Source organism: Agelaius tricolor, unplaced genomic scaffold, assembly GCF_023055355.1.
Source record: "Agelaius tricolor isolate 1412-34295 unplaced genomic scaffold, bAgeTri1.0.p SCAF_13, whole genome shotgun sequence".
Classification (NCBI taxonomy): domain Eukaryota; kingdom Metazoa; phylum Chordata; class Aves; order Passeriformes; family Icteridae; genus Agelaius; species Agelaius tricolor.
Genome location: NW_027269273.1, coordinates 16,995,087 through 17,010,891, shown reverse-complemented (window position 1 = coordinate 17,010,891; position 15,805 = coordinate 16,995,087). Strand labels below are relative to the sequence as shown.

The 15,805-nt window shown below is 40.4% G+C and overlaps 1 protein-coding gene across 1 annotated transcript; it reads right to left on the bottom strand.

Moving 5' to 3' along the window:
* Window positions 1-1,672: 1,672 nt before the first annotated feature.
* On the bottom strand, window positions 1,673-14,883 carry MYOZ1 (myozenin 1). The gene is made up of 5 exons (XM_071438343.1): window positions 14,808-14,883; window positions 13,713-13,894; window positions 4,987-5,221; window positions 2,702-2,861; window positions 1,673-1,904 (listed from the first exon to the last, which is right to left on the bottom strand). Exons 1-5 carry the CDS (start codon window positions 14,881-14,883, stop codon window positions 1,673-1,675), a joined length of 885 nt encoding a protein of 294 aa, XP_071294444.1.
* Between the last annotated feature and the right edge of the window lie 922 nt (window positions 14,884-15,805).

Here is a 15,805-nt window from a genome sequence, read left to right as displayed (position 1 = left end):
TACTGGTTTTTCTCTCACTTGTAATGTTACTTTGCATGATGACTAAACTAGCATGTAATTTAGGCTGTGTAAACAACAAGACAATAGTTGTCTGAACTGTTCTACAACATGTAGTGTTGTATTTCTCATTTTGTACTAGAAACAAAAGCACATAAATCCTGCTTGACAGGATTTGAGATTGCAAGTGCACTGCAAAAGAAGAGCTATGTGCCTTATTAAGCAAATGTACCAAAACTGATGAAACAGCTTACAAGTATGAATCATAGGAATATTGTTAATACATTTCAGTGATGCAGTACTAATTCCAAGGACATTGCAATGTCTGTGTCCATTTAGGGTTTGTATTAATGGAGTGTGTTGACAAAACCCCTTATCCAACTGTATATTGTGAACCAGACAGAGCTTTGGGTACATGCCCAGCCCTTTAGCTACCTGCAAGGTCATGCTGCTTTCCTCGTACCTGGGAGCTTTGAGACTACACCACCAGAGAGCACTGTGCTATTTCTGCATGTCTTCCTTACCTGTCTCTGTGTGTTTAAGGACCTATTTTATTCAGTCTTTTTTCCTGTGATACAGTAGAACTCAAGTGGTTTTCCTCAAGGAGGAAAAGCTCCTAAATTAAAAGTACTTCACTGGAAGCTGTCCCCAAGAATAAACTGTTCAGCCCTGCTTACAGGAGGAAATGTTGAGGTACCAGAACAGAATTCCAAACCAGTCTCCAAGCAGGAATTCTTTAGTGGTTTTCCACAGTGCCTGCCTTTCTTCCTATTTGTGTGGCATTGCTGAAACTGCTGCAAGAAATGGAATAGACTTTCATGGTGTGTATTTGAATAAGTAATGCACTGTGGTAGGTGTGAAATTAGCTCTGTTGTTATTAAAGCATTTGTTTTCTTGCTCTGTCACCATGGGTTAGCCATCTTACTTGGGTGTGCCTCTGTTGCTTCCCAACCTATTAACTTTATGTTCGCTGTAAAAAAAAAGAAGAGAAAAAAAAGAACCAAAAAACTGCTTAAGCTGTCACCTTGTTTATACTCTGGACAACTGGGGGATCTTAGCTGACAGTGAAATACTTTAAGCTGTTTGTTTTGCTGACAGGCTGACTTGCTATTTCATTTCTGATGTTGTTCTAATTTCCTCTCAAAGTCATCATCCTTCCCCATCACTTTGGCAGTATTTTTCCAAGCTACCTGGATGTATATAAATCTATGACCATCCCTGCAAGTCCTTGATCTTTCCTCCCAGGATAATAGTCTCATTGTGAGATTGAAACTTTTGTTTCAATTCACTAATCGCCAAATTCTTTCAGCAGCACTTTTTAAAGAGAAAACACAAAAGCTGTTTTTCATCTTGGTGTTTTATTTTTTGTTAACACATGACAAAACAGGTTTATTATCAATCAGACAGGCAGCATGCAGCATTGCTAAACACAAAAACACTTCCTTAGTCTTGGCCTCTTATGTGCTGGTGAATAAAAAGCTCCTTTTCCTCAAACTGTGTCTGATTTAGATTAGCAGTACAGTGAAGAGAAGTTTAGAACCTGCTTGGGACTTGTCTTGGCTACAGGCAAAAGAAAGAAAGAGCTGACAGAGCAAGAGTTGCACTTTTCCTCCTTACTATCAACTTGCATATAGAAAGGGCTGAGAAAAAAAGGGAAGGTCTTGGCAGTGGGGATTTACAACTCTTCTGTTTCACCACTCATTGGCACATTGACCGTAGTCTGGTACTCTGAGAAGTCTCCTGAAGGCATCCAAGGTATTGGGGTTCTGTTGAAGGAGGGTCTTTTGCTGAAATTTTGATTATATATCATGAGAGATTCTGGGAGCAAAGGGCAGATATCAAACTGAGGCACTTTGAAGGTCATCCGTTTGGCTGCTTTTTCAAAACCCCCATAAGGCATGGCAGTCCTGGCATAGGGGAACACATGGAGTTAGCAAACAGAGCACAGGTAAACAACAGAATTTATAAAATAAATAGTCAAAGTTATCAAGATTCTAAATTGTGCTACTCTTGCAGTTGGCCAAGAAATCCTTCATGAGAACATAGATGTATCCATTGCCCATGTACTAAAAGTTATGTAAACACATACATATGCTGCTGTGCACTTCCTTCACCCTTGTTGCATCAATCTCCATCAAACCATACACCTTTCACACCTGTTAGTTTTCTGTACATGTAGCAGGCAGAGGCTGCATTATTGCAGAAATGAGCGGGATGTGGGTTTGTTCTTGGTACTGATGACCTGAGGCTATGGAGGTGGGTGGCAAAATTGTTGCTGTCCTAGAAATATTTGTAAAACTTTCAATGCTTATCATAAACAGCAGAAACAGCCTGATTTGTATATGAAGTGCTGTGAAATCTATGGCTGCTGATCATAAGTATTTTTCATGACCTCTTGAACTTCGAAGGGTTGCAGTAAAAAACAGTGGCAAGTTACATCTCCTGGTCAAATGGGGAGAGAAAGAGAGGCAAATAAGATTAAAGTCCTCTTATCCAACTGCATTGGTTTTCTGTGCATAATCTGAATTAAAATCTCTAGGTCGTAATGTATTTTGTCTTTGTAGTCTTCCAAACATTTCATCCACTGGAGACTGTGCTAAGCAAAATGAAGTGCAGCTAAAACTTATTTACAGGAGGGCTATGATCAGCATTATTGTGTTTTCTCTTGCTAAATAAACTGCATTGAATATCTAAGAGGACTTACCGGTTAAAAGACTTGTAGTGGGGGAAATCAGGTTTGGGGCTGTATGACAGTAAGTCCGTGGAGAACTGGCTTTTGTCCTCAGGGCTGATACCCATCGCTCGTTCCCAAGGGGAAATATAAGTTTTAAATATAGTAACTTTTTTGCCTCCTGACTTCCCATCTGTAAACAGAGGAAGGTAAAGCAGTCTAGTTAGATGGCACTCTTAACTGCATTGTGCTACTATGTCCTGCTACTGAAGTTGAAGCACCAGCTTTGTTTCCATATTCTGTAACTTCTACATCAATACAAGCTTTTATGGTTAGATTTCTGTTTTGAAAAGATGATCATACACCACTTCTGTTCTTATCCACAAAAGCAGATAGTACCACAGTCTAAGAGCCACTCATCCAGGAATTTGCATTAAAGTATGTATTTGGAATTTTTCATTCTTCTTTTTACTCATATAGAAAGAACCGAAGTCCTCACCTCATCATCTCTTCCACTAATAGGAGGGAAGCTTCATATGAGGAAAGATGCAAACAATTTCTTCATTTACTTTTCTTTATTTTCTTTCAGATCATAGCAGACATGACATGGCATTTTCTTTGTAATTATATGAACAGATACTCACATTTTTCCCCTTCTGAACTGGGATGTTAGAGATAAGTCTATCTCAATCACCTCAGGATGGCTAAAAGCAGTTTGCAAATATTATGTGGTATCTCACTTTAAGTTAAAATCCTATCAGTGACTAAAGCTGAACTTTGTTGTAAAGTCAGACACTTGATTGCTAGAAATTTTAGATTAGTTTCTAGCTGCTCCATTAAGCAAATGAGTTTAGACAAGGGATTTCCATTCTGCATTTCCCTTCCCTTTCCTCCCCTTCCCTTCCCTAGCTGTGTATAATACCACCTCACTAGTAAGAACATAAGTTTTGTACTGATATGTAGCACACTTATAATATTTTCATCCTTCATAAACCTTAAAACCCCTGAGCAATGATATCTGCTTAGCTTGATTAGGGCAGATGAGAATAACAGATTAGTGGAGAGAGACATTCTGGTGTTTTCTTGGTGCTACATTTTGTGTAGAAAACAAATCCTTATGAAGTAAGTGGCAAAGAATGAACACTATTATCTGAATCTTTCTTCTTTATCTCCTTTGTCTGTCTTGCTTATTGCAAACCATGCCAAGTCCTGGGGTTCCCTGCTTTCAAAGAATTGCAGACATTTACAAGAATCTTTTTTTAATTTAAAAAAAGCCCTAAAAAACAACTACTCCCCTCTTTTTTGTGTGAAGTATTTAAACTAAGCAGTTTACCAGCAAATTGATTGCTAGAGTTGAAACAAAAGCAGCTGGGATCTGTCTCTGCAGTGAAAGCTATAGGATGATATTAATCCTCCTTCTCCCTGCACACACGATAACAATGAAGAAAAGTCTCCTGTAAGAAAACTATGAGTCTCTACAGATTGCTTTTTCACAGGAAATGTAAAAGCTGATTTCGATATAATATGCACATTATTCCAGAATGTAAATGAAAATACTTGGATTTTACAAGATTTTACAATTACAAATCCATTTGGTTACTCAAGGCAGTTATTCCTGGTTCCCAAGCAAATTTGATTTTTTTTTTTTAAATCTATAGGGACTGTTAAAGTGATGATTACATCTGCTGACTCTCATACTAGGTATTTGTTTCTAGAGATTTCTGGCCAAACTAAACAGAGGATAAATCAGGCAAAGACTAAATTGAATTAAAACTATTTTTACTCATAAAGATATTGCCTCAGTGGCCCAGTGGTGGTTACCAGATAACTTTTAGAAATATTGCTGCTCCTTTCTGAAGATTATCAAAAAAGTGTTCTTTTTTTTAGGTAGAAGCTTTGATTTGAAATCAGGGCTCAGATATTCAAGTCTGATACTCAGATCAGACTACTGATCTAAAGAGTTAATACCAGTGTCTCCAGCAGTGGTCAGTGTGAAAGCCTTGAAAGGTGGTGCCACACTGACATGGCATAGCTGTACTGGCCTACTGCTCTACCAGCCTTAGGAGCTCAGCAGATAAGTTTCCTGTAATTTCTGTGGTCCAGCCAAGCAAGGTATTTCTACCTCCTGCCTGTGGTTGAGCAACACAGAAGAATACAAACAAAACCATCAACCTAAAAGCAGTTCAACTCTTCTAGACTTTACACTGGAGCTTTGTTTGGAAGAATCCAGGAGTTAGATTAATTTGCTTTTCCTTAAGAGTAGGCTTGGCATCTGGTCTGATAGGTTTAGTTTCTTATTTTTGCAGAGAGATACTTGCCTTTGTCAGTACCATCGCCTCCTTCTCCAGCACTTCCAGAGGACTTCCCGGCATGCTCCCCTTCACCATCTCTGGCGCCTGCTCTGCTTGCAGGCCTGGGAGGGGCCCCGGGCTGCTGCTGCGTGCTGGAGCCGTGCTGCCCGGCTGCCGATCCTCCCACCATCCGCCCGTGGGCATAGCCGTGAGCATCTTCCCCATAGCTCCCTCCTGGCGGGATGAACTTCTGGAAGTGATCCTAGGGGAGGAGAAAAGAGCGTGCTTGAATCTCTGCTACAGGACATGGTGTATTCGTGTTTGTAGGGCTGGGTCCCAGAATGTGAACTCCTGAGTCTTATTTGGGGTTGGGTCCCAGAATATGAACTCCTGAGTCTCTGTGATCTGACCAGTTCTGTGTCTCTGTTACAAAGCCAGTGGCAGAACTTCATGTGAGTTATTCCCTTTATTCAGAATAGCAGCAGCTGTGGAACAGCAGAAGTGGCAATGGAAGCACACTCGCCTCATAGTCATTTTATGTGATCAGGGTGGTGTTGTCCCCACCAATGATGACTGTGAAATAGAGGAGGAGGTGAAAGGAAATTTAGCTTTTGCCAGAGCGGTAGAAGTCCAAACAGAGATAACATTGGCTAACCTGTGGGAAAGCAAGCCTGGCAAGAAAGTGTTTTCATGTCAAAGTTAACATAACCCCAGCTCAATTACAGTGTGGGAATTAAGTGTTACGGGTCACCAGAACAGCAGGGTCTCTGTGACAACACAAAAGTCAGGAAGATATCTGCCCTTTTGCCTGTTTCCCGTATATATAATACCATTGAAGATCTATATGAAGGTCTGCTTGGGGAGGAGTATTTACATCTTGAGAAAAACTGAAGAAATAGCAGCCTGGGAAAACAGAAAATACTTTCTGGAGACCACAAGAGGGAAATGACAAAAAGGAAGAATTTTGTTTGTAGCAGTATGTGAATTAGCAAACCAAATCTAACCAGCAACAGGCTAAGAAAGAAAGAAAATTGTATCCATCAATAAAATTAGGTTGGTCTTATTTTGCAGACCATTCACTCTTCCTTGGTCAGGCTAGAAGGCACAATCTCTGCAGTATGTAGTAAAAGAGCAAACAATCCATGCAGGATTTATTGACCTTGTGGTGTACATTTTGGCACAATATCCTGTCTTTGCACACAGAAACTTTCATAAATGCTTGTGTGGAATAGAAACTGATATAGTATGTTTAGAAAAATGTTTCACATATTGGTCATGAGTGACATCAAAACTAGACTCCTATCAGACTTTAAAAATATCTCTTGTGCAGTACAGCCCACACAGCTATATAATGCAAGTAACCTGGGTTATATATCACATATAGTCTTTCCTGTTGGACTAGGAGATTGGCTATTCGATGCACAAAGATGCAACAAATACATATTAATGACACTGAATGAATCTGTGGTTCCTCATACTGCTATTCTACCTGTGTAAATTAATCTCAGGCAGCCTCAGTGATGGCTCTCAAAGGGTTTAGGCTTTCTCAGGGCTCTTACACCTAGCACAGTTTAGCAAAAAGAAGCTTTCCAGGCTGTAAACAGGCTTCCAAGGCCAGCTGTTCAGTCAGCTAAAAATAGTCGAGAAGTGAAAACCCCACAAGGCTCAAGGCAGAATTAGCTAACCCTCTGCTCCCTGTGTCTCCCACAACAGTGTCCAGGGTTTCACAGCAGGTCACCAGGCTGCAACCCCGGCAGGCAGCCAGCTGCAGGCTGAAGTGGCAGAGCTGGTTCCCCCAGGGCCTTTAGGGACTGTCTGTCCTTCTCCTAGCTGCAGGGAATTCCCTTTTTAGGAACACAGGAGATAATGTTCCCGTGAATGTCAGGAAGCACTGAGAGGGGAGAGGATTGCGAGCATTAAGCTGTGCACAGGAGCTAACTGGGCAATCTGCTCCATTATGCGTGGCAGCTATGTAGCTGTAAAAAGGCAAAGTGAAAAAGGGTATTTTGAGGGTTAGGGGTCAGAATGAGGTTATTTTCAAAATGTTAATATATATGCAAGGGTAATGCTTCTACTGGTTTGCTCACTACCTTCAAAACTAAATTTGCATCTGTTTTCCTTCTAGTTTCACCCATGCTGTGTGCCCTTTCTGAGAATTATGGGCTTATTTCTCCTTTCCTGTAGTTACTTACATGCCTCTCCTGCAAGAGAAAAAAAGTCCCAAAGCATCAGCATAACATGAGCTGCAGTAAAATGGACTTGTGTTTCTGCTCACAGCAGTATTTGATGTGACTAGGGAGGGGCATCATTGTCATCTGGTGTTATTTTAAATGGCAGTATTATCACTAAGTAGGAATGAAGTTTCTCTGGAACAGAAGGTCTGTATCAGGAAAGCCATTCCTAAATCTTATTTAGCTGCAAATTAAATTAGTTTGATTTGCCTTAAGCTATTCTTCATGGGCCTGCTGAGAAAACATCTGATCTGCTAAAAGCAGGCAACTCCATTCAGATAGGAAAGATATTTTCCATGCAACACCCCAGTTTACTCACCTGCTAAAACAAAAATATAATTTACTTCAGTTTTGGTCACCACAATTGTTTTTCCTAGCTCAAATTAACATGAATCAAAGAGAAAATAATCTTTTTGAAAGATTTTCCAAGACAGTGGAGCTCAGGAAAGACAGCCTCAATCAAGAGTCTCAACATAGTCAAAGCTGCATAGGTACAGCTTTGTCTCCAATACAGAGAGCACACCTCTGGTCAGAGTTTTAGAGTGAAATTTTAGAGTTTTGGAGCTCACACTTGAGGAGAATGCATGTCTTGGGCCACTGCTAACAGCATGTGGAACATTTACATATATGCATATTCACATCATAAAACCAGCCTCTCTGCTAGTATTGATTGACTGTGTTGGTGGGAGTTCCAGGAGAGAAGTCCAGGAATGTCAATTGAGATGGCTGACAACCTCCTGTTGGGTCTGGGGACAGATCACACGCCTCCTCCTGTCTGTGCATTGGTGGAGGTAGTGGATATTATCAGTCCCAGGGCGTCCCTAAATCCACTCTAATAGGAGAGCACTTGTTGCAAGTTCATGTGATGGGCCCCCTGGGTTGGCTAAACAAATTGGGCTCATGTCTTTCAAGTCCTTAGTGCTAGCAAGCGCCTGCTCTTGCAGGCTGAGTGCTTAGATGGACAAATTCTGAATTCTCTAGAGCATGTGCCTAATAAAAACTAGATAATGAAAGATGATCCAACTAATGGAGCTGAGATCTCTGTGTATCTCAAGGCCCTGACGTCACTGCAGGCAGTCCCCAGGAGAGACACCGTGTGCTCCCCTTCAGCTCCTTGCTGTGCCCTAAAGAAAATGATTGAGGCCACCAAATGTGTTTCTATTTCCACCTCACTGCTAAAGAGCTCCCCAAATGTTTGATGCCTATGTAGTTACTAACACTTCTGAAGTTACTGGACTGCATCGTCTCCGTGGCAGCCACTCAAATGCTCCTTAATGGTGGGATGGAAGATTTAAAATTCAGACACTTGGAGAGTCTCATAGACTGCCTGCTGTTTTTATCAAAGCGTGGGCCTCAGTCCTTCATTTGGAATTGCATAGCCTTAAACCTATGACTCATTTCTTTAAAAAGGGTGAAAATAAGAAGCTGTAGAAGCATCTTACATTTTTTTTCAAACTTGCTACCCTGAGAGGCACAGTAGATTGAGCTCCTGCTTTCTATTTCCAGGTCCATTTCTGACTTGCTGTGTAATCTTAGACAAAATATTTTTTGCTTCTGTGCCTGAATTTACCCATCTAAATAACAGGAATTTTTATCTAATGCTACCCAAAATTAGACATATCTTATTTGTATATTTTATATCATTTTTGTCACATTTTCTTTGTGGATGAAAGAAATTGTGTTTCAGAATTTTGGTCCAGAGTTTTCTCACACTGCTGCAACAAATTGGAGCACTGTGGAAAATAAAAGACTCTTTTTTTCTGTTACTCTGCTTTTTCCACTCCAGTCACTTCTTGAATAAGAATGCATCAGACTCCACGTTCACTCTTCCACAGCTTTGGGTATAGTGGGACCTCTAGGTCTTCTGCACCAATCCAGCTCCAGTGCAGCAAGGCTCATTTTGTTAAAGAAGTTACAATCTCACCTGGCTCAGTCGACTTAGGTCATAAGCTGAGAATTGTATCTTAGCCTGCAATTATCCTGTAATGTTTGTTCAAGAGGTTTAACATTCTAGGAAGAACAGAACTCCTAGAAAAATTATACCTAACATTTCCCCTTTAACCTTACCTCCACTGATCTTGACTGACATTCATCCAAGTACATTAAGGGGCATACAGAGCCAGCACTGCATGCTCTGTAGTAAACCAAGCAGCTGCATGATGACATTTCTCCATCATTGCTTTCCTTCAGACACTGTATCATGCCTGGCTATTCATCATGTAAGATCTCTGAGGCAGGTTGGTGGTGTACTACTGTCTGCTTTGAAGCATCACTTTTGGTTTGTAACATAGCCACTTCCATTTTCTTCCTGCTACTTCTGCCTGCTCTGAGTTCTTGTCCAGCACTGAAAAGAATACTAATTCCTGCCATTTTCCAGAACAGCAGTAATCCAATTCTTTAGATTTCTTAGATTTTGTTTCACAGTTGGTATCAGCTTAAAAGAGACCTCTTGACCTGAAGTCCAGCAGAAATTGCCAACACATTTTAGTTTGTTTTCATACAAACTTTGCCATGACTGGAAGCTGCATTTATTTTAACTTGTGGATGAGTGTGAGAAAGCACCAAGGTGGGGATTTTGGTTGTGGGTTGGTGTGGTTTTTGAGGTACTACTGCTCATAATTGTCTATTTAGATATTGGTTATTTTACCTTCCTAATTGTTTTAAGATCTGATAATAAGACATAAAAAGGAGAGGAGAAAAAGGAAAGTCTCCTAAATGTAACCCAAATCAAGCCACAGGTTTTGACTAGCAGAAGGACCATATTTAAGGATTCTTACTGGAAGAGAGACAGAGTAATGGCAACATCCAAGACACATAACTATGGCTTTGTTTTCAGTTTCCCATTAATGCCTGCCAGTCAGGTGTTAAAAAGTTTCCACTTGATGACAGCAAGCTCTTACACTGAGGTTCAAAAGCAGAGGTGGGATGTTGAAAGGAGTTAGGGCAATAATAAGTGCGGCTGCAGGGCTAAGAAATATTGTTTCACATGATCTTAAATGTATTTGAGGCCAAACAAATTCAGCATTATGAAGGAAAGCAGTCTGTGAACTGCTGATCTATTAACTGCTGAACAGTGAAGTGGGATTTAGGAGATCCAAAGACAAGACTGAGACCCTATCTTTGATTTTGGGTGACTCATTAATCTACTCCATGTTTCAGTTTCACTGTTAAAAAACAAATGTAGTGATTTTCCTCATTCTCTAGTCGGCCCGAGGATACAGTAATAGAGCACACAGCAAGATAGGATTTCATCGTGGTCTTTAGTCAGTAATAAATTATATCTTGCAGCTCCACAATGAAGTTGAAAATATCCTCTGAGACATGGAGAGACTCACAGTTCCTGTGGGTGGCACAGCCTGGGGTGAGGAGAAGAAATCCTACATCTGGTTTACTAGAGAGGGCTCAGAAGAGCCCAGCTTCTCCAGCACAGCACAAAACAAGGAGGATGTTGCCCGAATTCTCCCTGTTTGGCAGGATATTGGTGTCAAACTCACCCCTCCCTAAAACCTTCCCCTTGTACTGTATATTTGCAAGCAAAGAGAGTCACAGTATTGAGAACAGCTCTACAGGATGTGGTGCATTTCATTTTACTCATGTTAGGAATGGTCAGTCCTTTTGACTGGGGGTTTAGCTACATTTGCCTTTAACTGGATGGGTAGAGCTGCAGCAGTGACAGAGAGTGACAGGTTTTCACTTTTACATGGGGCTGTCTGACATTCATGTGCACACAGTATATGTGTTTCCTCTGCTACAAGTAAGGAGAGTGATCTGATTGTCCAGTGTGGATTTTTGGCTGGAGGAAAAGAAGGAGGAGAGAAGCAGAAGGGTGGGTCAATGACACATGACTGCTGAGATCTTCTCCCTTGTGTGGAAGGTTTATGGCTACAGCACAGGCTATTCTGGAACCCCTTATATGGTTTGGATTTATTTTTAATATCCTTTCTCTTTGTGTGTTTTTATATTACATTATCATGCTAGTAAACTTCTTCTGGGGGAAAGAAACAGTCCATACTCCATCCCAGACATGCCTTGCCCTGCTTTCTTAAGCGTGTCCTGAGAATATTTTAAGACAAGACAGTTAAGAAATCTATGATATACAAGCAGAAAACACATCACCAGCTTCAAATTCCTTCACTGTCCCACAGCCTCAAAACCACAAGAACTTCTTTGGAATGGGGCGCAAAGGACATGGAAGTTAATTGGGAGAGGGAAGTAACTGGGTGTAGCAGTAGGACTTCTTACTCTGCCATTATCTTCCTCAGTTATCTTTTGTTTAAGCTTTCTTTTCTGCATCTGCCCTTGAGCAGATAGAGCAGCAAGAAAGGAAAAGAAAAGAAAGCTATTCAAAGTCACTGCAATCAAAAGGGCTTTTGATGAGAGTTATTTGGTGCTAAGGTCAGGCTCTGTCCTGATGGTTTGGAAGATAACAGAGCAGATCTGTTGCCTTTACCCGCTCAAGAGCACCCAGCTCTCCGAGACAATGGCTCAGTTGCTGTGATTGCTCCGTTTTCCTTAATGGTCTGACTGCAGCAAAGCAGTGATGAGAACAGTTACCTGCAAAGGCAGTGGGTGCAAGCAGCGAGCTCCTGGAGCAGCCAAAAACCAGTAACAATTAATTATGTTTTGATCTTGCTAAACTGACCCCAAGCGAGGGCTGTAGGCAGACCAAAGTCTTCCTGCACTGACCAATACAGTTTTGCTATCTGTTGTCTCTCCATGGATGTGGAGAGAAGGCCTGTAAGCTAATCATGGAGGATTTTAAGCAGAATGCCACCTGGTTTGGAGACCATGACATGGTTCTCCTACAGCAAAGCAACAAAGAAAATCCTAGCTTTTTAAAGGATTTTCTAACCCCCAACTACATTTCCCCATGGCATAGGATCTTAACAGCCATGCTGAAAGATCCTGGGAGCAGATGTGTGCTCACAAAAGAGAGAGATCCACTACAGAAGGGGTATGGAGTGAAAGTCAGGCACAGATTAATAAACAAAGTAGGAAAAAGCTGCTAACAAAAGATAAGCAATTGTCATCAGCATTTATAATGTTAGTCATGAAGTGACTGTGCATGTCCAGTCTTGAGTCAGTTTGTCACAACTTCTTTGTTTTGGATTGTTCTGATTGGACATTCTTTAGTGACACCCTCAAATTTTTGTCACTTTGGACTCTAGCCTTATTATTCCATCAATTTGTCATTTTCTCACTTCTCACTGCAGCAGATTCTCACATATGAACTTGGCCCTCGTATGTTTTAGGAACTCTGAGATTGCTGAGTACTTATGAAAACAGCATGCATTTCTCTAGGATATTCATCTGTGGAGTCCAAAGTTCAATATACCATTCATTCTCACATTCTTTCTGGGAGATAATTCACTGAAGAAAAGAACTACCTAAAGCACAAAGAGGTGAAGAAACTGACCAAAGTTTAACATTACGGGATATGCTTGTTATATCTCTGGTCTGTCATCCCTTATCTGTAATCTTACTGTTTAATTTTTTTTTTTTTTTTTTTTTTTTTTTTTTTTTTTTTTTTTTTTTTTTTTTTTTTGTTAGGCATCTTTCCACATTCTGATTTTTATGTTGGCATTTGTAGAAGTGAACTGCAGATATTTTCTTATTGCTGTTTTTGAAAACATCAGAATGCTAAAAGATAGTGTGTTTTTGTTTGGCAAAACATTTTCTTCAGCTTAACTTTTGTTGTTTTCCTTGAGTTTCCTTGGACTGGAAGATAGATGCCATAAAGGGATAAAATGTCACCAAACCAACTTTAAAGAACATCAGAAGATGAGGTGGTATATCAAAATGCATTTGATCCTTAAACATTTTCTATTTGTTTTACTGAATTCTGATAATCATGTGAATAGAGAGTTTCATTTGTAAAAGTTTAGGTGTCTTCAAAAGACTTTACACCTGCAACTAGCTGTAGAAAGGAGTTATAACAGTACCAATGCAAGGGAAAAGAAAATGAATGTCTGTATTTATATACCATATCTGAAAGGAAAATGTTTTAGGGGAAAACAAACTGGGCTTCTAGCAAATTAACTGAAAATATTTCAGAGTCAGGTTAGAGGTTTCACTTGTGGAACTTGCAGATACTAGCAGAGGACTCTGTCCAGCAGAAAGCATAAAAGTATCCTAGACTAAAAATAGCACTGGTCTACTGGAGTTGGATGGATCATTGCCATCATGCAAAGAAGAAATGGAATGGGTACAAAACCAATTAGCCCTGCCCTGAGTTCTGAACACTTGCCAAACATGCAGCCTTCCTTCATCACTCAGTACTGAATTTTGTCATGCTTCTGTATGTGTGATACCAAATATTTGCCAGAGGAGACTAATGCTGCTGCCAAAAGGAAATAAAACTTGTGTATTTATGTAATTTTGTTTTCTTCTTTCACTGCTTTGCTAGTAGACCCTCCCTACCCCCTGCCCACACACATTAAAACAGAAGAGAGCTTGGGCACACTCCATTCCTGTTTTCCCTGAGTGTATGGAGTAGCATTTTAGTCTTAATCTTCAACTTACCACAGAGTTGTCAGTGAAGGCATCAGGGTTATTCTCATAAATGAACTTCTCCACTCTTAGCTGACGTAATTTGAACATCTTGGATCCTTTGTTGGTGAGGAGAGAAAGCTCTTCTAGCATCACATCTCTGGGGATGCTGATCTTCTTCCCCAGGTTCAGCTTGGACACCTCTTGTGGCATAGCTACAAAACACATACAGTGGGACACTTTAGGAAGCACTCTGGTCTGTCTTTTGTCTGTTTCTTCCTATCATCAGTAGTGACTTCAAGCACCCAAATTATCTTCTAAATTAAGATTTTAGGACATTATCTATGCACCAAGTCTTTACATTGAAGACACTTTGGGTATAGATCTTTGGTATTTACTCTGGACTGCAATCAAGGCAAATCTGCAGAGAGAAGTTGCATAGGGGTGGAGCTAGATGGATGTCTGCCACATCTGAAGCATCTCAGTCAGTGCAGCAGAATTTCTTGGCACTGCTTCAAATGAATACTTTTCCAAACCTCTAAAACCTTCCTCATGCTGTCAAAAGTAAAGAAAAGATAAGGACATCATACTTATTTGAAAGTTACCCTACCCAATATACACATATTCTGTAGAAAGAAAAATGTTCCAGGTTATATTCTTCCTGGTCTATTAACTTCACTAAGAGATCTTATCTTGTTCAGCTAATGAGTGCTGGAATTAAAGAAACTCTCTCACACAGAGAGAAAACAAGTATGAAACAAAGGCTGTAAGAGAGAGAACGATGTAGAATAAATCTAGGCACTGCAATATTGACCCCTGTAAAATATCATGTTTTCTGTCCATTTACACTGATCTGCATCCAAATTAATGCTGCAGGAGAATACAAGTTTGCAGAGTGCAGTCTCGGTTGACTTTTGGCCTGAGTGTGTGCAATGCTTTTCAGCTGTAAGATAGAAAATGTGACGTGGTTGAAGGCTGGGCTTCAGTAAAATTTGTGGCTGTGCCTCCTGGTATGTTCAATGCATGTCTTGCTTTGAGAGTTCAGTTAGGCAAGGTGTGAGATTTTAAAGGCCGAAATTCAGGTTGAAATCCAAACAATTTTTACATGTGCAGTTTTGCATATCTTACCTTCATGTGTCAGCTTCCCAATGAGTTTAGTGGACTTTTTCCTTTTAAGAGGAGCAGGAGTCCCTGCAAGGGGCATTCCCACAAAGGGTTCTCTGCTTTGCTCTAAACACACAAGGAAATGGAGAATGAAACACTGGAAATGTATTTCTTGCCTCTCTTTTAGTTGCCATCTACAGGTAAAAGATACACAGCCTTCCTTTCCCACACTGTTTTTTTTCTATCCCTTCCCCATAATGGAGCTAGTGGAAGGTATCATCCCATATAGGAAATCATCAGCAGGCCATTCTGGGGTTCTCTGGAGACTCAGCATTCTGACAAAATATGGTAGCAGATCCCAGCAGAAGCATTGCCAAGGTGCCCTATAGCACTCATCCAAAAGAGGCAATTTAATTGCAACAAGGCAGTCTCTCAGAATCCACATGAGCTATAAGAATACTCTGTTATTATCTTGTGCTGCAGTAACAGGATGTCACTTGGAAAATTTGCTCTATGATGCAACGTTATAACAACATGCAGTTATCATTAGATGGTAATATATATTTTTGGATAAAGGTTTCAGGTCTGTCCACAAGTTATTTGGAGCACTTTGCATCATGTGCAGTTCTGGTTTGGATATTTCAACAGTCTTTTAGAATTAGAGTAGGTACTCAGAAAGTTACCAGACTGCAAGTCTGGAAGGGAAAAAACAAAACAAAACAAAACAAAACAAAACAAAACAAAATTCCAAGTAGTTCTGTCTTTTATGACTGCTACTGTTTTGTTACAGAAGGGCTGGAGGAGGAAGGCACAGGAAAACTTGTTAAAGTTGTTCACCCAATTTGTTTGAAGTCACTTGCATCTGTATCTTATGTATTGATCTTATCCGATACCATTTTGAAGGGAGAAAGAGGAGAAGAGGGAGATTTCTTCTGATACAGTGTTCCCCATCTCTGTCCCCAGATAGGACGAGATCTGAACTGCAAAAGCAGGGAAAATCAGCAATTCCATTTCAGGCAGCT